The 25,354-nt window shown below is 43.8% G+C and overlaps 1 protein-coding gene across 1 annotated transcript in view; it reads right to left on the bottom strand.

Annotated features, from left to right (window-relative positions):
- Window positions 1-547: 547 nt before the first annotated feature.
- The window catches only part of LOC138285217 (veficolin-1-like), a 78,828-nt gene continuing 54,021 nt past the window's right edge, over window positions 548-25,354 (bottom strand). Inside the window, exons 6-8 of the mRNA XM_069224882.1 lie at window positions 15,143-15,272; window positions 8,127-8,261; window positions 548-3,554 (exon numbers count right to left, since the gene is read on the bottom strand). Coding sequence (XP_069080983.1) covers window positions 3,307-3,554; window positions 8,127-8,261; window positions 15,143-15,272 — 513 coding nt within the window. The 3' untranslated portion in view covers window positions 548-3,306. The remainder of the gene's footprint in view (window positions 3,555-8,126; window positions 8,262-15,142; window positions 15,273-25,354) is intronic.

Here is a 25,354-nt window from a genome sequence, read left to right as displayed (position 1 = left end):
CAGGAGTCATGTGGTATGGATGGTTTTGCGTCAGAAAATGATTCTAGGCAGGTAAGAGTCATTTTTTTTTGTCTAACCTGCCTAATGTCATTTTTTGGTACAAAATCCCCTTTTTCCATACAACCAGCCCCACCGACTAACGTCATTTTTTTAATGCTAGCCGACCCTTTGCACCATTCCATAAATATGGTGCCCGGCTGGTGCACAGAAATGATGCAAGCAGGTACTAAACTTTTTGGTGCAAAACTGCTTTAGTGCAGTTTTGCACCAAAAAGTATAAATCAGGGCCTTAGTGTATGTTAAAGTTTGGATGCAAACGTCCATCTGCAACAGATGAGCTGTCTGTAGTGAGGCCTGAGCGGTGGGACTTTGGGGTACAGCCCACATTGTGAAAAGGGAGGTAGAGATGCAGATGTGAGACATCTGGAGAACTGTAGCTGTGGTGTCCGGTGCATTAATACAAGAAAACAAATCAGGTAAGCAGCGAATGTAGCTTTGGGTCATACAGCATGCAGAAACAACAGAATGAAAATGAAAACATTCAAAATAATTTGTATTGAGCTCACTCAACAAAGTTAAAATCGCCATGATCTAATTAGCAATGATAAATCTGTGAGTATAGACATCTTTATTCATGCACAGGTCAGATAATATATTTTCTTCTGCTAAGCAAACTAACAGGAGGTTTTCACATCCTTGTTGGTGCGGCTGGCGGAGCCGTGTTCACACCACATTTTTACCTACACCACTTTCGTAATTAAAGAACTAGTATTTTCTGTACATCCACACATCTCCCAGGATCAGAATACTGGAGTACAAATACTGGAGTACTCGTCTCTTCCTCTGGCTTTGAGCGGCCTTCAGAATGACCTGGGTATCCTCAGAAATCACGGACGTACTTTTCATCATTCCTGTTATGTTGTTACACCACAAAGAAAACTGCTTCATAAATATTTTTTGTGTATAATGTTATTTAATACTGCTCCATACACCCTATATAGAGTGGCAAGGCACTTCACAGTAGGTACAAGTGTGGTTAAAGGCATTCTGGTTTAAAACGCACAGCAGAGCTCATTTTCCTTTGCTTTTCAACACAGGAGATCCTTTTATTAGACAGAAACGAGGACAAGGATCTGGAACGGTAGTTTGCAGGTATGATAAAGAACTCCAAAGGTCAGACATAGTTGTCAATAGCAAAATAAAGCGAGTACAGACAGCGCATGTCAAAATGTAATAGTAACATTGAATGAAAACTCAGGAGCATATTTATGGAAGATTTGTGTCGCCCTTGCACTAAACAAGGTAGAACAAGGGCAACACTAAAACTAGAATAATATTTGCTAAGACATGCGATGCTACCTTACTTGGCCCTGTGTCAGTGGCATAACAAAACTTAAGGGAGCCCCCCTGTCCCAGTCGGGGCTCTGCCACCCATGCACAGTGCATGACGGCCTTTGTTACGCCACAGCCCTGCGTGGCTTGGTAAATCTGCAGTAACGCAAGACAGCGCATTTCGCTTTCCATGTGTGGAGCGAGGGTGTTATTACGCATCTACCCATGGATTTTGGCACATTCCCAGATTTACTAAGACTGATAAACCTGTGAATGCGTCAAAATGCTGTACCTTCCCAGGAATGGTGTAATAAAGAGAAATATCTTAATTTCTCCTCGTTCTTTCCTCCTTCAACGTGTGCTGCATTCTGTAGCACACATAGAAAAAGGAGAAAGCTTCAGAGGATTTGCCCCTTCCTGCACAAAAACAATCCTGTCTGCAATCCACGATGGTGCAAGAGTGCCTGTGGTTGGCGCTAGGTGGAAGCTTGTGCGCCAGGGCAGGCAGAGAGCAGGAATGTGCCATATCTCACTAGAATTGGCCCATTCATGCCCTCTCCTTTCCATGCAACACAGCAAGGTGTCTTGCTGCATCGTGTTGCATGAAATAATGATCAATATTACCCTAAATTCTTAGGGAGAAATTTACCATCATTTTGCGCTGGCTTAGTGTCACAAAAGTGATACAAACCCAGTGCATCCTGTTATGCTTGGATTTACTGAGTGTTTACTGTGCGTTGGGAAGTTGCCTAAATTATCACAAATATGTGCAATGCACTATTTTGCCTTACTTTGTGTCAAGGTGGCTTTCCTTGGGTGGGATATGGGTGTTCCCATGTAACCACCCATGTTTTCATAACTAGGATTCTGTTTATTGTTAAAACAGGATACAAATAACAGTGCACTATACAATGCATGACAGCCAGAGCTGGGTCAAACATCGTCTTCTTGGTCATTGGCCAGGGGGTAAAAACATGGATACAACAATAATATAGAACCCCCATGAATAGCCAGTCGCCACAGGAAGATCTGGAGGGCACAACATGTGGAGGGCACAACATGCGGAGCGCTCATTTAGTCATCCTTTGAGAATGAGATTAACATATATAAATGTAAACAATTAACTATAAACAAACAGTAACATAATAAGAGCTCTGCACGGAGTCCCTCAAGGACGAGGGCATTCAAGGGCTGAATGTTGAAAGAGAGTCCAGGAGTTCAGGGAGCGTGAGGTAGACAAGGGGGACAGAAGGGAAATAGGTGCACAGGGCATAAAGGAGGTAGGGGCACCCATGGCTTTTGATGCAAAAGCCTATCGCTAAAATCAGCTAGACATAACTTTGCGGAAAACAACTCAAGGCAGGCAAAAGTCTTGAGAAAAAAATGTTCCTCAAACTTTTCAAAGTTTGTATGTGTGCTGCACCCTATGACAGACATACAAAGTGGGAAAAGTGTAACACTATGTCAGATTATAGTTTTTGTACTGGAAGGGGACAAAGCCATTGTGTTGGCACAAGACAACCAAAATCCGCCAGCGCGGGGACAGAGAAAGTAGAAGATAGTGCAATTTTTCCTTCCCTTTGAGCAAAGCAGAGTATCTCAGCTACTTTGGTTGCTGTGCTGCGTTGTATCAGATCTGAGTAAAGGTCCCCCTTAGTTTTATTAAAGAGAGAAAGAGAGGGTATAATTGCTGCCACATAAACTCTAAGCCATAAAAGAGGAGCCACCACTGACAGTTTTTCCTCTGTGGATAGCAGAAATAAAGAGATGTGGTATGTGGAAATAAACAGCCTGAGATAGGTGAAACAAAACTTGGGAAAGGAAATGGTAGCATTGAGTTATAAAGATAGTGCTGCTAGTAATGGTCAACAAGCTCCTTTTCACCTATGTAATCAGGTTGAGTTGGGCCACTTACATGGATTGGCATTTGCCGGTACCAGAGGGGTTGAAGGCCGCTCTATCTTTCCTCACCTTTTACAAAGGCCTAACCTTCATATCTACATATTTATAAGAGTAATGGTGACCTTTCCCACTGGACCAGTTGATACCGTCAGCGTATGAGGTGTGGTTTCCCCTGTGGTACTTCCCGTTGAGGTTCGAGGTGTGACAGGAAGTGTACCACCAGGCTCCCTTGTACTGAGAGGCGCAGTTATGGCCAGACCGGTCGTTGTCACTGTCCATCGTTGAAAAGGGTGCATTTCTGTGGCCATTCAAAGAGTCTCCTGAGAAAAAGAGTTGCAATTCAGCTGTCATTCTTATGTTTGTCTAGTCTCAAACACGTCACAAAACAAGCATTACCTTATTTAAAGTGCATTTTGATATGACTGTGGTGACATGAATTTGCTTATTATTGTAGTTAACTGTAGACATCAACGGCTATATTTATAACGGGCTGCGTCGTTCCTGCACCCCAAAATGTGGTGCATGTGCAATGGACATTCAAAATGCAACTTATAAAGCCACACAAAGCCACCTTGCGTGGCCCTGAGTGGCTTCAAAAATCTGGGGTAATGCAAGGCAGTGCAAATCGCTGCATTGCGTTACTCTTCCCCAGGGAGGTGTTCCATGGGCGTTGCATGCGTGTTCCCAAGCAAAACCCATGGATTAAGTCACATTCCCGGATTTACCAGAAGTGGTAAACCTGGGAATGCCCCAACATGCTACACCTTCACATGTGTGGCATAATAAGGAGAAATATCTTTAGTTCTCCCTGTTACTTTCTCATTCTGCAGCAAACATAAAAAGAGGAAAATGCCTCATGGGATTGTTTTTGTGCAGGAAGTTGCCCCTTCCTGCACAAAAACAATCCTCTTTATAATTCAGGCACCCATGCACCACGGTGCAAAGGTGCCCTCGTTGGCACCAGGCAGCAAAAACAGTGGCAGCCCAGGGACAAAGTCAGGAATGCACCACATTCTTTTAAATACAGCACATTCCTGCCCATTCTTTGTGATGCAGCGCAGCAAGGTGACTTGCTGCGTCACACTCCTATATATATGCCCCTAAATTTGAATCCTGGTATCGTTTCATCCTTCCAAGTTCCGTTAATTCAACACCATTAAATTTGGTAACAGTAATACTTGTTATTAAAGTGTCTAGTTTTTTGAGAAGCTTTAAAAAAGCATGTTATTGTTTATTATTATTTCTACAGTCCACATTCTGCATCATCCCACTGTAATTACAATTTAAGTGCTTTTCATTTTGTAGATTGCCAGTACAGAATGTGACGTAGGACTGCCATCAGCTAAATGCACACAAGGCAGAGACCGACTAGAATGCCAGATGCTAATGTGGCACCAGCATAATGGGCACTCTCCTTCCATGCTGTCAAACTGAGGCTGGAGGCCAGGTGTTGTGCTGGCCCTTTGAGCATTCTTACCTTGGGCCCCCTGCCTCGTGTTGCTGGCCCTGACCAGAAGCAATGTCATCCCCTGCCGGCCATCACTTTCAGGCCATGGTGAGCATGGTGGGAGGGTGGAAGTATGCACGGGCCTCGCGGGGGATTCTGAGCTAAGCCTCCTAACCCATAAATCCTAAAGCTGTAACTGTAAATCTAAACCTCAGATGAGTAACTCTGTACCCAAGGCCACTGGAATTATGTGACTGTGCAACTGCGGTGATTTTCGCATAATTATAAAGTTGCCACATTTGCCACATAATTAATTATTTGCTGCATAATCTGCAGATCTCAACAAAAAAATGGTTTCTAGCTCAAACGGTTCAATAGTTACTACAAATGCAGCAACGCATAGTGAAGGCCATTTGAAAAGGTTGTCTTGTCACCTTTCTGTAGCTTATTTCTATATTTGGTACTAATGTGGTGCAATTAATACCCAGACAAGTTTACAAATGTCAAAATAATAAAGTAATACTATCACAAAATGTGCTGCATAATTTGTATTTTCTTGATGCATAATTTACTTAACCTTACCACATAATTTGACCCTCCCCTGCCACATAATTCCAGTGCCCTACCTATACCCAAACCTTCCCTCTTATCCCATACCTTTAAGCCCTATTTTTCAAACCGTAACCCTCTACCCATAACGCCTCCTCTTTAAACCTTATTCACTGTAATGCTTTTCCGTAAACCTAAAATCCCTACACTTAATCCTACCACCCAAACCCTCAATCCTACACTTGTAACCTAGCATCCTCAACTTCTGTTCCTTGTACTCATTACCCTAAGCCTCAAACCCTTAACCTTATACACAAAACCCTTAAATGAATACCTTTGTTCTTACACCTTTAACCCATAATCATACTTAAATTCTGTACTTTTAACCCAATACCATGGACTCATAAACCAATACCATTAATAATACTTCATCAATCTCTAGCCCCTTAATCCTGTACCCTTAACCATACAGGGAGTGCAGAATTATTAGGCAAATGAGTATTTTGACCACATCATCCTCTTTATGCATGTTGTCTTACTCCAAGCTGTATAGGCTCGAAAGCCTACTACCAATTAAGCATATTAGGTGATGTGCATCTCTGTAATGAGAAGGGGTGTGGTCTAATGACATCAACACCCTATATCAGGTGTGCATAATTATTAGGCAACTTCCTTTCCTTTGGCAAAATGGGTCAAAAGAAGGACTTGACAGGCTCAGAAAAGTCAAAAATAGTGAGATATCTTGCAGAGGGATGCAGCACTCTTAAAATTGCAAAGCTTCTGAAGCGTGATCATTGAACAATCAAGCGTTTCATTCAAAATAGTCAACAGGGTCGCAAGAAGCGTGTGGAAAAACCAAGGCGCAAAATAACTGCCCATGAACTGAGAAAAGTCAAGCGTGCAGCTGCCACGATGCCACTTGCCACCAGTTTGGCCATATTTCAGAGCTGCAACATCACTGGAGTGCCCAAAAGCACAAGGTGTGCAATACTCAGAGATATGGCCAAGGTAAGAAAGGCTGAAAGACGACCACCACTGAACAAGACACACAAGCTGAAACGTCAAGACTGGGCCAAGAAATATCTCAAGACTGATTTTTCTAAGGTTTTATGGACTGATGAAATGAGAGTGAGTCTTGATGGGCCAGATGGATGGGCCCGTGGCTGGATTGGTAATGGGCAGAGAGCTCCAGTCCGACTCAGACGCCAGCAAGGTGGAGGTGGAGTACTGGTTTGGGCTGGTATCATCAAAGATGAGCTTGTGGGGCCTTTTCGGGTTGAGGATGGAGTCAAGCTCAACTCCCAGTCCTACTGCCAGTTCCTGGAAGACACCTTCTCCAAGCAGTGGTACAGGAAGAAGTCTGCATCCTTCAAGAAAAACATGGTTTTCATGCAGGACAATGCTCCATCACACGCGTCCAAGTACTCCACAGCGTGGCTGGCAAGAAAGGGTATAAAAGAAGGAAATCTAATGACATGGCCTCCTTGTTCACCTGATCTGAACCCCATTGAGAACCTGTGGTCCATCATCAAATGTGAGATTTACAAGGAGGGAAAACAGTACACCTCTCTGAACAGTGTCTGGGAGGCTGTGGTTGCTGCTGCACGCAATGTTGATGGTGAACAGATCAAAACACTGACAGAATCCATGGATGGCAGGCTTTTGAGTGCCCTTGCAAAGTAAGGTGGCTATATTGGTCACTGATTTGTTTTTGTTTTGTTTTTGAATGTCAGAAATGTATATTTGTGAATGTTGAGATGTTATATTGGTTTCACTGGTATTAATAAATAATTGAAATGGGTATATATTTGTTTTTTGTTAAGTTGCCTAATAATTATGCACAGTAATAGTCACCTGCACACACAGATATCCCCCTAACATAGCTAAAACTAAAAACAAACTAAAAACTACTTCCAAAAATATTCAGCTTTGATATTAATGAGTTTTTTGGGTTCATTGAGAACATGGTTGTTGTTCAATAATAAAATTAATCCTCAAAAATACAACTTGCCTAATAATTCTGCACTCCCTGTACATCTCTAGCCCTTTACTTCTAAGCCATGACCCGTTAATGCATAACTCCTGTAAATCAAAACCTTAACTGTAACCCAATCCCTATACTCTTAATGCCTATCCCCATACGTAGCTTCAAATTCTTAACCCCAATACCCTTACCGAAACCCTTAACATCTGAAACCCTTTTACTTAGTCTTTACTTCAATATATTTTGGAAATCTTTTCGAATTTTATATTTTTAGAACTAATAATTGAGAGAGATTATTTTTAGAGCTGTTGATTTGGAATACTTAAGCAATACAGTTGTGGAGATGACCAGTATGACCGGAAGGCCACCTAAGCTCTCATCTATAGTACCTAGGGTATTGTCTAGGCCTACAAACCAAATATAAAAGGGAAACTCATTTACTACTTTTGAGATGTAGTGTCACAGGTGTACCAGTATTACTACTGTATTTTCACGATTTGTTTTTATTGTTTTTGGCCCTTATATAGCATAAGCTTGTGGTGAGCCATGATGCATGCTGTTTCAGAAGCCAACTCTGGAGCATGGTCAACAGTCAACTACTGGATATTTGGGATCGTAGGAAGGTTTTCCATGATGAGTACAGTAGTGCACCTGGGAACAAAAAAACTTACCTGAGGCTGCACTGTGTCCAACATACTAGTTTTGGAATCTGACAGAGGAGATGACTAATACGTGTTCATAGAATGTTAAAACTGTGATCCACTAGACTATCAGAGACACAAATTCATGTGAAGATGCCAGAAAGGACTGAAGGTGTTATAAATGGAAAATGTCACAATATGGCCAAAGACATAGACAATAATACATTCCTATTGCATCTGTCCTCCCCATTTCCTCCATACACAAGCTTACCCATGGTCCCAGCAGAGTAGGCCCCCAAAATCAATTTATACAGTTCTGAAGCACCCAGGATTTTGAAGGTGCTGTATGTTACGAACCCAGACTGTCCCTCAAAGTCTTTGGTGTCGATACGAAGCTGGTACGTTCCTATGAAAAGGCAGAGAGAAAAGAGGGAGACAAGTAAATTGAGACTGTTAGCAACTAAATGTACTAGATGATCTCATGCTTGCTAATTTCACTATTCAAATGTGTGGATAAAACACAAGAAGATAGATTTGTAAGATAGAATACATGCAGGAAAAAAACTGGAAGAATTTCCTACTCTTGGCAACAGTTTTCATCCATCCATCAAATTTGACTGCAGGATTACACCCATTACCATTTTGTTATTGTACTGTTCTGCATGTATGAGCTGAAAATTGTAATAGACTTGAACAAAAAGCCAGCAGAGACTTATCTGCATTTAAGCAGGACTTTATGTCATCCACATCACATCAGAGTAAGAATCATCTACAGCCTCATGATAAGTGACCTGGTGTAATAGGGCGGTAATTCTACACCTGTTGTTACTGATACCAGACGTATCAATAATTCCTGGTAACAGAATTACTGGGGATCACAAGTTAATCTGTTGCTACCTCTGCCAAGATGAAGAAGACCAGGATGTATTTCTTTAAAAACAAAAGCCATTTGTTGTTCCATCTGTTCTCAGTCATTTTCACCCTTTATTTCTTTTTCCTCTTCCCTCCAAAATACTGGAGAAGCATATTAACAGTTTGCTGATCATATCCTTCAACAACTGCTCAACCCTTCCCAGTCTAGATTCCAGCCTCTGCATAGTACAGGAATAGCTCTGTTTCTGGACAACCTAAGGATGGTGGTGGATCAGGGCAAAAGTACCATCCTGACCCTCCTTAGTCTGTCCGCAGCATTCAATACAGTAGCTCATCTTATTTTGCTGTCCAAATTGTTGCCGGTGGTATCCAGGCAAATGCTCTTGCCTAGATCTCATGTCTTCTCACTTATGATACCCAGGCCTCAATCTTCCTTCTTTTCCGTTCAGATTATTGCTCTCTACCTTGTGGGGTTCCTCAGTGCTCTTCTTTGAGCCCCAACTTCTTCCATATTTATGTCACTCCTCTAGCTCAAATTGTTTGGTTCTTGTGAGAAAACAGGGCTGATTGCAGAGGCCCCCTGACATTTTGGCCCCAATTTTCACTTTTTGCTGGTGTTTTCCTGACTCTTATGGTGCCCTGGGTACTGCTGACCAGTCCCAGGGCCAGTTCTCTGTGTAAAATCAGTATGGAAATTAAGCTAATTATAATTGGCTAAGTCAGCCTACATATAAGTCCCTAGTATATGGTAGGGCATGTAGGTTTAGGGACCCCAGCATAGGTGGTGCACTCATAGGTGCACTGCTGAGGTGCCCAGTGTCATTTTAAAGGCAGGCCTTCCTTGTTGGCTCCTTTTAAATTAAAGTTACATGCAAATTCGACTTTGGAATTATAAGTAGTTCCAAAGTCTTAAACTACCTCCTTTTTACATATAAGTCACCCTTAAGGTATGCTGTATGTGTCGCTAGGGCTGAGTGCCATGTAACTATAAGCAGGGACCTTATAAAAATAGCTTTTATAAGCCCTGGTGAGATTAAACAGCCACATTTATTTTTCCCTCATTGTAGTGAATGGCTAAAATGTGGAGACTTTATTTTAATTTATAAAGTTTCCTTAAGTGTCAGATACCTTAAGTTTGGTATCAAATTAATTGTTATAATAAATCCCACAATTTACAATTGTTGGAGTTATTATAACTTGCTCAGGTAAAGAGTTTTAAACTTTACCTGAAAAGTTGCCAACTTCAGCCCTCCAGTGTTTTGCTGCTTTGCTCTGATTGGCCAGCCTCTTCCAGCCTGGCTAGGCTGCCTTGATGAGGTGTGAAGTGCCCTGGCTCAACATAAAGAGATGTTACTGGGGGGAGGAGATCTTCCCTCAGCAGATGGGGAAGCAAGAAGGGGGAGGGCAGCCAAACTAATCTTCAAAGGCAGGGAAAGACCTTTGGAGCAACCCAGCATCTCCCTCACATCCTGCAAACTCAGACAATTGGGTGCCCCCGATTAGATTAGGAGAGGGCAGGAGAAGGGGTTGTTTAAGATTCTTAGCCACACCAGTGGGTGGGCTTAGCCAGATGTAACCTCCAAAAATCACCTTCAGCCATGATGGATTTTTGAGGAATGTTGCTCCCTGGGATTAATTTTTGCCACACTTCCCAGGAAGTGGTGTTCACAGGGGGAAGGACCTTGCATCTGATTGGAGAACCAGGACCCCTCTGTTTGTCACCCAGGAGCAAGGATAAAACTGGCAGACCTGCACCCACACCTCAGATCCCTACCAGATTCCAACAAGTAAGAACTATAGAAGAAGAAGGACTGCCCTGCTGGACCCCTGACCTGCACCTGGACGCTGCACTCAAGAGGACTGCCCCAGCTGCACACTTGGGCTACACCACAAGAAGGACTTGGCCTGGCTTCAACTGGTTCAAGGAGAGACTCCCAGTTTGCTACAGGTGAACAATTGCAAAACAGAGTCCCCTGCACCAACTCCTGAAGAAACTGACCAGCTGACCACTGTCCAGTGGCCGTTTTGGAGTTTGCGCCAGGTGCATTCTGGGAGTTGTAGTCTGCACCCTCAAGGAGCATCTCAGAGCTTCTGGAACCTTGGGATGAGCTGTGGACCTCAAAAGACCCTAAAAAGAACATCTGGAAGAAGATCGAGAAGTTTGGAGATGTTTGGAGAACTTTTGGAAAAAAGCTCCATAAGGGGACTGACACGCCTCGGAAACTCTAGCCGGCTTGCATCAACCATGACCTGGCCTCACTTGCAGGTTCGTTCAGGTGAAGAAAATCTCGAAAAAAGTGACTACGTCTGAACGTAGAAAGTTGACCGGGACCTCCCAGGCAGTGTATCCAAAAAAACCTCGAAAAAATGACTAAGTCCCAAGGTTAAAATCTCCACAGAGTGCTCCCGCAACGCGTATCCGAGGAAGAGTTCCAGAAGGTCGGATTAGAATGGCGACTTGGTCCCACTGAAGAAAATCTCCAGAAAAACGACTAAGTACTAAGGTAAACTTTTGACCGAGGGCTCCATCACGGTCAGCCTTAAACTTTGACTTTGCCCCGATCGAGGTGCGACCAGATGACCAGATTTGCGCTGTCTGTTCCTAAGTGCTAAAAAGCCATAATTCTTTAAAAGTTCATATCTCCGGTTCCCTTTATTCGATTTTATTAGTTGTGGTATCATTTTAAAGCTAAAAATATTTCCTATTTTCATTAATTGGTTATGGATTTTTAAACTGTTTCCAGTGTTTTATTTAATTACTGTTTTGTGATATTTGAATGCTTTACACTTTGGGGGTCATTCTGACCCTGGCGGTCATTGACCGCCAGGGCCAACGACCGCGGGAGCACCGCCAACAGGCTGGCGGTGCTCCCTTGGGCATTCAGACCGCGGCGGTACAGCCGCGGTCAGAAACGGAAAACCGGCGGTGTACCGCCGGTTTCCCGCTGCCCTGAGGAATCCGCCATGGCCGCCATGGGGATTCCGACCCCCTTACCGCCATCCTGTTCCTGGCGGTTTTGGCCGCCAGGAACAGGATGGCGGTAAGGGGTGTCGTGAGGCCCCTGGGGGCCCCACCAAGATTTTCAGTGTCTGCCTTGCAGACACTGAAAATCGCGACGGGTGCAACTGCACCCGTCGCACCCTTCCCACTCCGCCGGCTCCATTCGGAGCCGGCATCCTCGTGGGAAGGGGTTTCCCGCTGGGCGGGCGGGCGGCCTTCTGGCAGTCGCCCACCCGCCCAGCGGGAAACTCAGAATAACCGTGGCGGTCTTCTGACCGCGCAGCGGTATTCTGGCGGCTCCCGCCGGGCCTGCGGTTACCGCGGCCGGCGGGAGTCAGAATGACCCCCTTTGTCTCCTAAGTTAAGCCTTGTCGCTCATTGCCAAGCTACCAAGGGTTGAGCTGGGTTTAATTTATTGAGACCTAACTGGACCTAAGTGGAGGTTAGTTGCCTACTGCTAAGTGTAGGTGCTTACCACCCCCTTATTAATAACCAATTTTCCAACAGTCCTCATACCTCACGCTGATGTCATATGATGATGGCACCCAACACGTCTTTACACTTGATGGTAGTGTTATTTCTTCCCAAGCCCCATTTTACAGTTACCTGCCCAAAGTAGCCTCCTGGATGAATAAAATGGTGAAAACAACTCAGACAAAACATAGGCACTAATCATATGCAGTGTGACTTCTGTTTGGACCTCGGCCAGGTGGTCTTCTAATTTGACAAGATTGCTGCTGCCAATTGTTTGCTATTGCAATTTTGTGCCTTCTCTCTAAAGACTGTTGGAGGAAAGTAGTTCACACCTTCATTCTCTTCAGCTTCAAAACTTTGTGAAAAGCAATAACATCCTTGCCTTGGCCAAAAGTGATTTCAGACAGGGCTGAAGCACAGGGCTCACAGTTCTTTCACCTTGGACGATCTCTGCAGAGGAGCTGATCATGAGGATGTAGGAGTACTTATTCTCCTTGATCTGTCTGCTGCCTTTGATACCATCAACAATCAGCTCCTCTTCCAGAGACTCCACGACATTCTCTGCCGTGGCACATTTTTGTATTTGCTCGCCACCGTTCTGCAGGATCACTCACAGTGATGTACTGTCTAAAGTCTCTTCTCAGATCACAATCTTAAGTGAGGCATCCACAAGGAGCAACTCTCTCCCATTGGCTTTTCAAAATGTATTTGCAGCCCATTGCTTCTCTCCTACACTCCTTAGGCTTTGGGTTCTACAGGTAAACTGACGTTACTCAGCTCTTTTTCAACCTTTCTAAAAATGCTTCCTCTTTTTACATGTTCTCATCTGTCTCAACATGGTTCACTGGTGGATGTCAACAAATCTTTTGATACTGGGTCTATCTAAAACACGTTTTAACCAGCCTTTCTTACCATCTCTAGACGGACCTAAACCAGCCAACTTCACTGGACCTCTAACCTTATCCCGTTCAACCTTGCTATTATATTGGATGAGAAGTTAACCCTAGAACCCCAGATCTCTGCTGATAAGTTCCATATCAAAATCATCAATGCTTTAGTGCAGTCTAGGCTGTATGATAGTACTAGTATCTATTGACAGAGAAATCCTTGAATCATCTTCAGTTTGTTTAAAATGTGACTGCCAGACTTATCATGGCTGCAAGAAGTGGGAACAAATATCCCCTATCTTACATCAACTTCACTGGCTCCCATCAGGAAACATATTTTTTTAAATCTGTACCCATCATTCTTTAAGCTCTATATTCTTCTTCTCCCTTTTCCTTCATTCTAAATCCAGCTGGTTTCACCCTCCTCACTCTTTAAGACCAGCAGGCCATTACTTCTCCAAGTACGGTTACACATAAAGTACCACCGGGGGAAGGCTGATCCCCATAGCAGCAACAAAACTTCGGAGCATACTGCCAAAACTTGTGTTCCTGTGCTTCACAAATAACAAATGTAATGAGCTTTCTCGGTTGTGCTACAGGAATTCCTTATATCTTTTCTTCTCACAGTTCTTGAATAAAGAACTCCAAATGGTCCAAACACAGCTACTTGCCTTCTTTTGAAGGTCCACATCATGCACCTGTTTCATATCTTTTGCCTATACTTTACTGGCTATCTGTTGGGAAGTAAACGGTGTTCAAATCTCTTTGTTCATGCAAAAAAAAAACAGCCTATGGGTTTGGTCCTTACTTACTCCAGTTAAGGTAAAAATGTATGAACTTCTCCACTTTTTGCATTCAGTGCACATTTTTTTGAAGTTCCTGAAATGTACAAAGCCTGGGCAAGAGGCTAGTCTTGAGTCTATGTATTGGAATAAGGAATCTGACCCTCTTTAAAAGGAACAATATTTTTTCTGTATTCGCACGATGTTAAACCCTCACCATTTCCCTATTTCTGTTACTTTTCCCTTTGAGTCTATTGTATGAATAGCACGAGAGCACCCTTCTGGGGTAACCATGCACTCTATAAAACACTCAACCAAATATTTAGTATATGTTGAGGGTGGCAGGAGGTGCTGCTAACTATTTCTGATAAGGTCTTTTCCTTTTGGGAAGGATTTAGAAGATTACTTTGCCAATTTATATTCCCATCAGATCAGGGCAGCTGCAATAAGAACATTCAGAAGATTGACTCTAGGTGATGGTCTCACCAGGAGTCACTGAACCCACCTCGGGCCACGTGGCTGCTAGTGCTTCCAGATACAAGGTAAGAAGTTGCACCATCTGTCCAGGCTATACATGTTCAGAACCAGGGAACTGAGCAAGGCGAGTAGGGGGCGACTGCCATGTTTATGTTTGTGAGAAGAGGACAGCACTGTGCTGGGCCAGAGGCATGCACAACCCTTACCTAGAGAAAGAAGGGGATGTCAACTGTGCATCAGTGGATAGAGCTTTGAGAGATTCCTCACCTCTGCCTATCAGGAGGGGGTGGCATTACATTTGGATCCAAACCCAATGCTAGTGATGTATCACCTGTCAGTGTGAGCAAGAAGGATCACATTGTCTAGAGAAGAAGCAATAGAACCTGGCATGCAACACCACCTGTTAGTCTTTGAGAAGGTGCATTGTGAGTAGGTGCAAAGTACTTGGGATCAGGTCACAGTGTTTGGTGGTGGAACAGCTGGCCTGTGTGTGAGAGGAGGGGACTGTGAGCCAGAACATACTGTCTGAGCGTCAGGGTACAGTCCTTGGCAGTAGAGCACTACAAAAGAGAACTGTGGAAACAGGCACACTGCATGCAGATCTGGGTACAGGGCGTGGCTGTAGCGCGCTTCACCTCTGATAATGAGGCGAATTTTATGTTTCCACATTACTACCTGGACATGCATGGACAGGTTTTGGTAGATGAATAGTCCACCTGTGTCTGTGATGAGGCGAATCGTGAGTAGTGTGGATGTGCACGAAGAGATAGGCCCTGGCAGTGGGAGGCCTCACCTGTACTGGTGATGAGGTGAATGTTGTCATTGCCAAGCCAGAACTCAGACTCCTGTCGACCGAAACCTTTCTTGTAGGCCTCCCAGTCACGGAAGAAATCCACAGATCCATCATGTCGCCTCTGGAACACCTGCAGAAAAGGGAAAACCCAGGAAGCAGCGAATGAGCCTTATTTGCTTTACATGGTACTCCATCATTACATGGAGAAATGTCCTGTCCCGTGTATTTGAAGTTTCATTGGCTGTAATATACTTATAATTCTGTGAGCAGGACAACTGCTTTGTTTTCATCAAAGTAACCAGTCCCCAAACCTCGAAATGAGGCCCTAGATTGGTTCGGTTAGGTCTGGGCCATCTTGTTGACAATCTTGGAATCCTTCACTCAGAATAGAGGCAACTAATTTTGTGCCGTTCATGGGAGGAGCAACAAAGCCATCATGGCCAACTAACGAGAGCCACAATTGGACCGGAAATTCACCAGTCACAGATTTCGAATACAAATCCTTTTTATTGGGGTCACATTTGAAGTAGATAGCTATCATCCATGTTTGAATGAGTGGGAGGTAGGTTTTTACCCACTTGATGTCTTAGCTGATAAAACTTTGAGGTGAAGTTGCACGTCATCAGCCAAATCATGTATGCGGGTATCCTAATTTGTGAGGCATGCCTTAGAAGTTCATAAACAGGTAAAGGATTACTAGTAAGGAGATGGTAGCCTGGTGGATGCCACCAGTGACAGAGAATAGTGGGAATGTGATTGCCTTGGTCTGTATAAATTACTCTCTGTTTCCAGAAAGGAAGTGAACCATTTGAGCGATCAAGGTGAATTTGCAATATTAGGTGATTGGGGTGGTTACAATGGTCATTTGTGGTGAATGTTGCTGACAATTCACGGTAGAGTAGTTGAGATGTCTGTAGCTGTGGATGGAAAATTCAGCTCCGCTGCTGGAGTTCGTGGAGTTTTGCCCACTCTGCCCTCCGCTTGGATTGAAGAGTTCCTGCAAAACTCCACCACCTACTGCATGACAGAACTTTTTCTTGTGCGTGTCTCGTCAATGTTAAGTTGCCAAGCACAAGCGAGAATTTGCAACTCCTAGCATGATTTTGGGGCACTAGAATGCTTCCTGGGGTGATTTCTTTCACAACCGTTCACGTTGAGAAATCTGCGCTCGAGTAGAAAATCTACTTGAGCCGCAGAAAGAAACACCGTCCTCTGGTGCATCGTGTCGTGCCATTTACACTGATTTTACAAAGCAAGGACGCTTCCGGAACTAAAAATGAGTGCACGCAGGTCGAAATGCCCAATTATGCCTGCTCGCAGAATCTTGCTGAGTTTTTGTGCAACTCCTTTAGCTTTGCCGTGGCCTAGGTGTCAGTGATTCTAATCCAAATCCTTATTGGGCAAGGGAATTGATGGGCTTTACCATATTGCAGCATGAATAGATGAGCTTGGAGAGACATTGCTATTGCTCTTCTTTAAGTATTTTTCCAGGATTGCGGTGAATGATTGGGGTGTACTTGGATAGCAACAGTCATGAAGCTACCAAGTTTTAACCGTTACTGGAATGATCCAGTTAACATTGCTGATAATAAGATGTGAGTTCAGAGTGGAGCGATAGTAAATTAGGAGGGGATTATGTCTTTATTTATGAAATAAGAATTTGATGACGTTGTTGATGTCTTCTAAAGATAGTGATTGAAATGAATGCATTGGGACATGTTTCAGTTGGAGACGATGGGATTGTAAGGTCTTTGGTTGGATGCAGGTGGGCTTGATCAATTAGTTATGGGAGGATGAAGAGTTCTGCTGTGAGCGTTAAAGAGGGGGAAGAGGCAGGGCATTTATGGGATGGTGGAGCATCTTAACCAGTGGTTAAGATGGCTAAGTGGGAAAAAAAATTTGTCACCCTGTGGATGAGATACAGATGCATGCAGTGGCGTGGCGTGGGGGGTGCAGGGGGGGCCGGCCGCACCGGGCGCAACATCTTGGAAGAGACTAAATCCACGGGTTAGGGGGCGCAAATTACTTGCCTTGCCCCGGGTTAGGGGGCCCAAATTACTTGCCTTGCCCCGGGTGCTGACAACCCACGCTACGCCACTGGATGCATGTAGTCAGGGCAGAAACGTTGGAACATTGACTGGCAAAATAGCAAATAGAGAAAAGAAGGCAGAGATGCTATTTGTGTGAAATGGATGTGTCACATGGTGTAGGCTTCCTTGTAATTATATGAGGCACTTGATCAGTGAATAGTCAGACCCTGCTGCAAGATCTGACTGCAGAGGATGCAACAGAAAGGGCCAGTTTACATGCATTTGCAAAGCAATGACCAAGTCTGCTGTTAGGTCAGTATGATCTGATGAAACTGAAGACTGGAAAGAGGGTGGTCTTCTGCAGACATGGGCATTGTCAGTAAAACATGTGCTGTGCTGGTCTTCTGCAGTAAAACATGTGCTGTGCTGGTCTTCTGCAGAGATGGGCATTGTCAGTAAAACATGTGCTGTGCAGAAACAGTTAGTAGTTAGCCTTCAACCACTTGCTGTAAGGAGTATATATGGTATACTCTGATGTTTTTAAAACTGAGCTAAGGCAGTCATCAGAACTGGACGGTATGAGGAGAAAACATTATGAGTTATGGGAATTTAATAGGTAACTTTGGAGTTCAAAGAGCGGTAAATCGATGGTAAAGTAAGAATCAATAAAACGGGTAGTTAATGCAGCCCATACCAAATGTTTTATGTCTCTTATTAGCTTTTTCTGAAACTATTTACTCTATTTTTAGACTGTCTGTATGCTGTGAGAGAGAACAGTTAACAAATTATGTTTTGTATACATGAGGAATGCATGAAGTTCTAGTTTGAAAACATCTGAAACTGTGTATTTAACATTCAATTGACTTTGTGTTTTAAATAAAAACCTAAATGGTATACAAGTGTTGTATTAATCAAAACATGGATTTAAGAGTAGTCCATTATTTTGATGTATATGTACCCTGGATCATTGAAACTGTAAATGCACGAGCAGCCCTTATTGACCAGGCATCTGCCACTCAACTAAACAAAATAGACTTCCCATTGAGAACCAAAAACCTGCAAGCACACACTCCTCAATACAAGTGCTATGTAAAAGAATAAATATCACACACATGGCATGCAACTAGACTTGCTATTCCTAACTGAAACTTAGTGGTAGATGACACACCCCCATCATACATGTAGCAGTATCACCTGGATACAAGATTGTGATGCAAAGTCGCCCCAGCAAAGGGTGGTAAGAGCTGCCACCATGCATAGGGAATAAATAAACAATTTTTACCTATGAGAAAATTTGGCACCAGATTGCGGAGCACCTACTGAAACCCTACCAATTGCCCATTGACTCAATTTCGTTCTCGCTTGTCTACTGCCCATCACCACAGAGCACCTGATATGCAAACAATGTCTGTGATTCTGTTGCCAGTCTCAATCTATGCAAGCCAAATCTTATAGTTCAGACTATTTCAAAGCATGACTCAAGAAACTAGCTCAGCTCTCAACAGAACTTCCTTCGGGTCTTTAGACATGACATAGATCTTCAATGAGCCACCACAATCTGCAGAACAGACAACTAGTAGAATTTTCAAGAACAGAAGCATCGTATTAATATGCAGTCCTATTGCAGTAACATGGAGCGACCATCATGTCGTTCATTTCAATATCACGATTCCAGAATATTGCAACCCCAAAAAGGTAACTTCATTCAAGAACTCTAGAATGTACCACTCCTCAAGCATTTAGGTGAAGGTATTAGACGCCCAGTGACTGAGAATATGCATGTGAGAGAATAAAATCTGTGCTGGTTGAGTTGTTGAGACACTAAGTAGAATGAGGCTTTCAGGAATCATTATTGACTAGGGCCCACAGTGCCCTCCATCAAAGGGAAAGGGCAGGAGTGTGCAGTGTCTATGACATACGACACATTCCTGTCCTTTCCCCCTGCAATGATGCACTTTTAGCTGCCTATCACCAATGCAAGGGAGCCTGTGTTTCATGCAGGATTGTTTTTGTGCAGGAAGGGGTACCTTCCTGCCTAAAAACAATCCTGGGAGGCTTTGCCTCTTTCTATAGGCGCTGCAGAAAGAGGAAAAAATGAGGAGATATAGTGATATTTCTTCTTGTTGTGTCTCCCCTGAGGTTTTGGCATACCCCCAGGTTTACAAAGTCTTGTAAATCTGGGGATGCATCAAAATCCATGGGTACTGCGTGGCAACCAGGGCCAGCTCCTACTCCTCCTCAGAGCACATGTATGTTTGGCCAGCCGTCTCGGGCTGGCCAAAAATACATGCGCAGTAGGCTGTCTTAGGCCTGGCAACTGTATTGTTGGGCAGGAGAGAGCCTGCACAGGCTCCCAGTCTGCCTGGGAGCGCCCTGCCTGGTTGCTCCCAGCCAATCCTGTGCCTGCAGCAAGACGGGAGACGAGCAGCGCAGGAGCAGTGAGGAACGAGTTAAGTGTTTTATTTTTTTAATTTATTTTAATGTTTATTATACTCCCCCACCCTGCGTTCCACCCTGCCCCTTCCAAGACCCGCGAGACGCTCCTGGTGGGAACACCCACCTCGATGCTCATGGAACACCTCCTAAGCGCAGAGTAAGGCAACACATCTTACTTATAATGCACTCTGAGCTGTGGTTTCCTCTATAAGTCTTTCGCAATAATGTGGTTCTTACTTTTATTCGGCTTACATTTGCTTATCTTGGGCACTGCCACAAAGGTTTTTCCTTTACTCCTTTTATTATAATGAGTTAGTATTATAAGACTAGTAGGTATGCTATAATTGTGTGTCATTATAACCCAGAAGAAGTAATCGGACGAAACATGTTGGATGTAACAGCAATGCTCAATAAATTTACAAAACATTATCCAGCGCTAATGTGGTTCTAAGCAGTGTATTTTTGGGAAAGTCTCAAGACACAACATTAATTCTGTCTTCTGTTCTCTGTGTGAAGTTATTTTTGATGTGGCATTACAAGTGTCAGTCTGTATCTAAATTAAAATCTTTACATTTTTTGAACTCCATGTACATTATTCTCAACCTTAGGTTGTTGTGTGCTCCAGACTATTTGGGATTTATATTGTTAACAGTTCCTTAGGTAATCATCTTAGTTACACGTTGTGGTAGCAGGGGTGTAGTCTGCTGTAGCACTATTCTTAATTCAAATTTATTAAAAAGGGATTAATTGTATTGGGGATTGTGCAGATGTGTCTCTCTACTGCTACTGTTGTGATGGTATGTGTATCGATTATGGATGAGGCACTTAGGGTGTGGTGATAAGAGGTGCCACACTTGTTTCATAGTCACAACCTAATAAATCAAAGCACTTCCAATGCTGTTGATCATTGTGTCTTCCTGTATTTTGAAAATTGAGACTAAAGAGACTGGTTCCTATGCGACTCCTTGGCTTTCTGTCTCTGTATATTTTGATTGCTGTTGGTTACTACTCAAACCAAATCAAAATAAATTAAGTGTCTGAGGTACTGTGAGGTACAATTACATTTCTTGTAGAATCAATGCATGCATCTTCCAACTGGCAATAGAGTTCAGTGTTGTTCCAAGAGATGCCAATTTATTGAATCAATATTGAGCTGTGTCACAAGACCTTCCCAGCTGTTTTCAATGAGTAATCTGGAGTGTGAAAGATATGGGCGAAGGGATGTTTTGCTCTCAATCTCCTTTTTAGGTGATGAGGTCAAAGGTGAAAAAGAATAAGGTCAGCTTTGCACTGATGGACCATAGAGAAGTAGAAAATGTGGCTTATAAAAAGTATTTTGTTTTGTTGCAGGCAAGCAAGGCCCATTATAAGACCAAAATATGCAGCTGAGGGAAAGGTAGCCACTAGAGTTCTTGGTTCAGTTTGTGATACTGGCTGTGCCATGGAAATGATTTGTTTGTACATACGTGTGGAGTTGATCGGTGGATTTAGGTGAAATATCAGATGGGTGGTACATGATGCTATGTGCCTGAGGAAGGCATCAAACACAGGGGATGTCTAGGCTTGTGAAAAGCTGTAATTTGAATATTGGGTATTCCCGGTTTGGAAAGTACTTTGACGCATTTGCCCCCTCATCGGCATGAACATAAGCTAGGTATGTGTTTGTGCAATAGGAGCATAATAAAAACACTAAGACAAACATTCAGAACACATTACAGAAAACACATACATTCAACACAGCTCATGTGTCGTAGTTGGCTCTCTCTGCACGGTCAACCCTTAACTTTTCTGCCTTCACCTCTCCTATTTTCTGAACTTGCTTTTGTTGGCTTTAGGACCCTGCACACTATTACTGCTAATCAGTGCTAAAGTGTTTTGCTAACTCCCTAAAACATGGTAAAATGTGCTTACACTCAATTGCACATTTAATTTACTTACACATGCATAGTAAAGTGATACTACATGTACCCAGGGCCTATAAATTAAACGCTACTAGTGGGCTTGCATACAGGTATATATATATATATATATATATATATATATATATATATAAAGACCCAGCTGGTGCCGGTCAAATCGTCCTAGCGAGGCCGGTGCACCAAGTGGGAAGCCAGGATCCCGCATAAATCAACAAACAGCTCCGTTATTTCTCATGGACAGCAAAGTGCACTCCAGGACCAGGAATGTTTGAAAGCAAAAGTTTTATTGGCAACGCATTTTGATCATTGAGGTACTTCTCACAGCCATTTTTGAAACCGTGCCAAAGTGCACTCCAGGACCGGGAATGTTTGAAAGCAAACGTTTTACTGGCAGCGCATTTTGATCATTGCAATCTTTCTCACAGCCATTTTGGAAACGGTGCACCACACCCTATTAAAAACTATTTTGCAACCAATAATAAAGTAAGAAAATAGACTTTCACATTCACAGTGATTGAAGAAAGGAGATTTAGGTCCCCATAAACAATTTGCCTTACAATTGGAAACAAACGTAGAACAATCAATGCCAACATTTTTCAATATCCATATTCATGGCATCATCAAAATTAAAAAAGAAATGAAAAATGAGTACATGAATTCATAATCTCAATTGCATTAATTTGAAAACTTATACATACAAATAATTAGAAATAAATAAATTACGGCCAAGTGGTACCAGTTCCTTATTATGCCATCATTAACATCTATCCTTGGCCACTGAATGTTTGTCAGACTATGTTATGATTGATACAAACATTATTAATAACTCCAAAAAATACACACCACAAAGGAGTGGTAAACACCAGCCCTACCACACAAAAGAAATCAATCAAATCCAGATTATACTTTCCCTCATACTTTCTGTGCATCTTCTTATTATGGGACACTTACTATCTCTCAACCAATATAAACAAAAAGTTCCTCATCTGAATTTAATCCTGCAGACGGATAACATATTCTGACTCCAAAATCCTGAGTTTCTTCTACCTGACTCCTCGTTTATTAAGGATGACTGTTCGACCTAGTCCTTTTTACAGGGTTTTCGCCAAACTTTTTGCCTTCCTCCTCCTAATTTTTCTGACCCTTTTTGTTGATGTTAGAACTCTGGGCACTTTACCACTGCTGATCAGTGTTAAAGTACATGTGCTCTCCCTTCTTAACTTGGTATGATTGGCACATTTAATTTACTTGTAAGTCCCTTGTGCAGTGGTATCCTTAAACCCAGGGCCTGTAAATTAAATGCTAGTAGTGGGCCTGCAGCACAGCTTGCACCACCCACGGAAGTATCCTTTCAAACTTGTTTCAGGCTTGCCACCTCAGGGCCTTCATTAGCCGTTTATTGCCACAGGAACCTGGCATCTAAATTTACTTGCCAGACCTGGAACTCCCCTTTACTAAATATAAGTCACCCCTAAGGTAGGCCCTATGGGCAAGGTGCTGTGTGGGTAAGAGTTAGGACATGTGCTTCGTTGTGTGGCCTGTCCTAGTAGTGACAAACAGCCTATTTTGGGTTTATCGCCACTGTAAGTGCTGCCTCCCTCATAGGATAGCATTGGAAATGCCCTAACATATGTCTCATTGGCATTGTCTAATCTATGAAGGATGGGGTAGGCATGTTTGGCATGGTTGTAATGGTAGTGAGAAATGCTGCTTACTGATGTAGGTGGATTTTTTATTACCATTATAGAAATACCACTTTTAGAAAGTGAGCATTTCTCCGTGCTTATGACTCTGGTGGAATGTATGATGGAACAACTAATCTGAGAACCACGTATGCTTGAACAATGCGGTCAGAACTACGACCGAGTTCTTACCATGAATATCTTTACCACGCATGACTTTACAACAATTTTTTGTTGTAAAACCATGGCAAGTAAAGGCATGTGTGGGAACGGCATGTGTGGCTCTAGCATGCCACCCCCCACACCCGCCCTAAGGCCCAAAAGTACCTTGCCCCTAATACTAAAACTACCCCAAACCTCAACGCCAGCCCCTAAAAACAATAATACCCCAACACCCCCACCCACCTTGAGCCCTAAAACTTCCCCCGACCCCCCTCCCCGCCCTAAAAACAATCGACCACCCTCCCCACCCCTAAAAATCAAACTTCCCTGACCTTCCCACCCTGCCCCTAAAAACAAAACTACCTCGACCCCCATCCCTAAAAACAAAACTATCCCACCCGCTCCTAAAATTAAAACTACCCAACCGCCCACCCCTAAAAACAAAACTAACCCCGACCCCACCACCCCACCCCTAAAAACAAACTTCCCCCCACCCTGCCCCTAAAAACCAAACTACCCCGATCCCTCCACTCCCGCCTCTAAAAAACAAAATACCCTGACCCCCCAACCCTGCCCCAAGCCCTTGATCCACCCCACCACTAAAAACTTCCCCCAACCCCACTTACCTAACCAAACTGCCCTGATCCCCCACCCCGACCCTAAAAAACAAAATACCCCAAAACCCCCACACCACCCCTAAAAACCAAACTACCCCAAACCCCCACCCTTTACCCCAAGCCTTTAATCCACCCCACCCCTAAAAACTACCCCCAATCCCACTTTCCTGACCAAACTACCCCGATCCCCCACCCCACCCCTAAAAACGAAACAACCCTGATTCCCCCACCCGCTCCTAATAACAAAACTACCTCGATCCCCCTACCCCGCCCCTGAAAACAAAACTACGCTGATCCCCCATGCCACTCCTAAAAATGAAACTACCACGATCTCCCCACCCCTAAAACCAAACTACTCCAATCCCCCCTCCCCACCCTAAAAATGAAACTACCCCGATCCTCCACCCCGCCCCTAAAAAACAAACTACCCGACCCCCCTGCCCCCACCCAAGCCCTTAATCCCCTCACCCCTAAAAACAACCCCAAACCCAGCCCCAATCCCACTTACCTGACAAAACTACCCTGATCCCCCTCCCCTAAAAACCAAACTACCCCAATCCCCTCACCCCACCCCACCCCTAAAAACAAAACTACCCGACCCCCCAAGCCCTTAATCCATCCCCTAACACTGCCCCACCCCTCACTTACCTGACTGCGTCCTCTCTGCCTTACCCACACATATGTGTAGTCTTACGCTTGCGTTGTAGACTACTTCGTTGTTCTGGAGTCATGGTTCAGGACGTTTCCCCTCTTGTGTTTTGCATCTTGACTCAATCCACATCTGGGGCTTTGAGCATATTTCTCAGACAGTCTGTCACATGGAGGGTGGAGGTGGCACAGAAGGGCATCTGCATACTGAATGGTCTTCCTGGGCTGGGAGAGATAGAGGCGGGGCACGCCTGTAATCATAAGGGCTGTGCCTTGGCCTCACACGAAGGGCTTGTTTACCACCAACTGATGTCTGGAGCCATTTCTGGAGGAGAGAGGGGAAATTCCAAAAACCAGTAAGTTCTGTTTAGAACCCCCTTTCCCACTTTTGTGAAGGCTGCGCAAAATGAGTATAAGTACAGGGACCTGTCCCTAACATTTTTTGCGCACTTCTGGACTTGGGACCAAACCTCTGCCAGAGGGACTACCTGGCTGCACAAAGGACTCATATTGGGACAGATCTTCTTTTGTTGGCCTGCTGCCTGGTGTTTGCTGGGTGTCCTAGCAGCCAGTCTGTTTCTTGATTTAGGGGTTGCCAAAGAACTGTTGCTTTGCCAGGAACCCCCATTAGGATTGACCTTTTTGGCTGGGCTGCAGGAAGGACTGCCCCCTTATTACCAGGACCCTGATGTGCTGGCCTGCCTGCTACCCCTTCTAC

The sequence above is a fragment of the Pleurodeles waltl genome, chromosome 3_1, assembly GCF_031143425.1.
Source record: "Pleurodeles waltl isolate 20211129_DDA chromosome 3_1, aPleWal1.hap1.20221129, whole genome shotgun sequence".
In the NCBI taxonomy this organism is placed as follows: domain Eukaryota; kingdom Metazoa; phylum Chordata; class Amphibia; order Caudata; family Salamandridae; genus Pleurodeles; species Pleurodeles waltl.
Note: the sequence above shows the minus strand (reverse complement) of the source record. Positions and strands in the feature narration are given on the sequence as shown.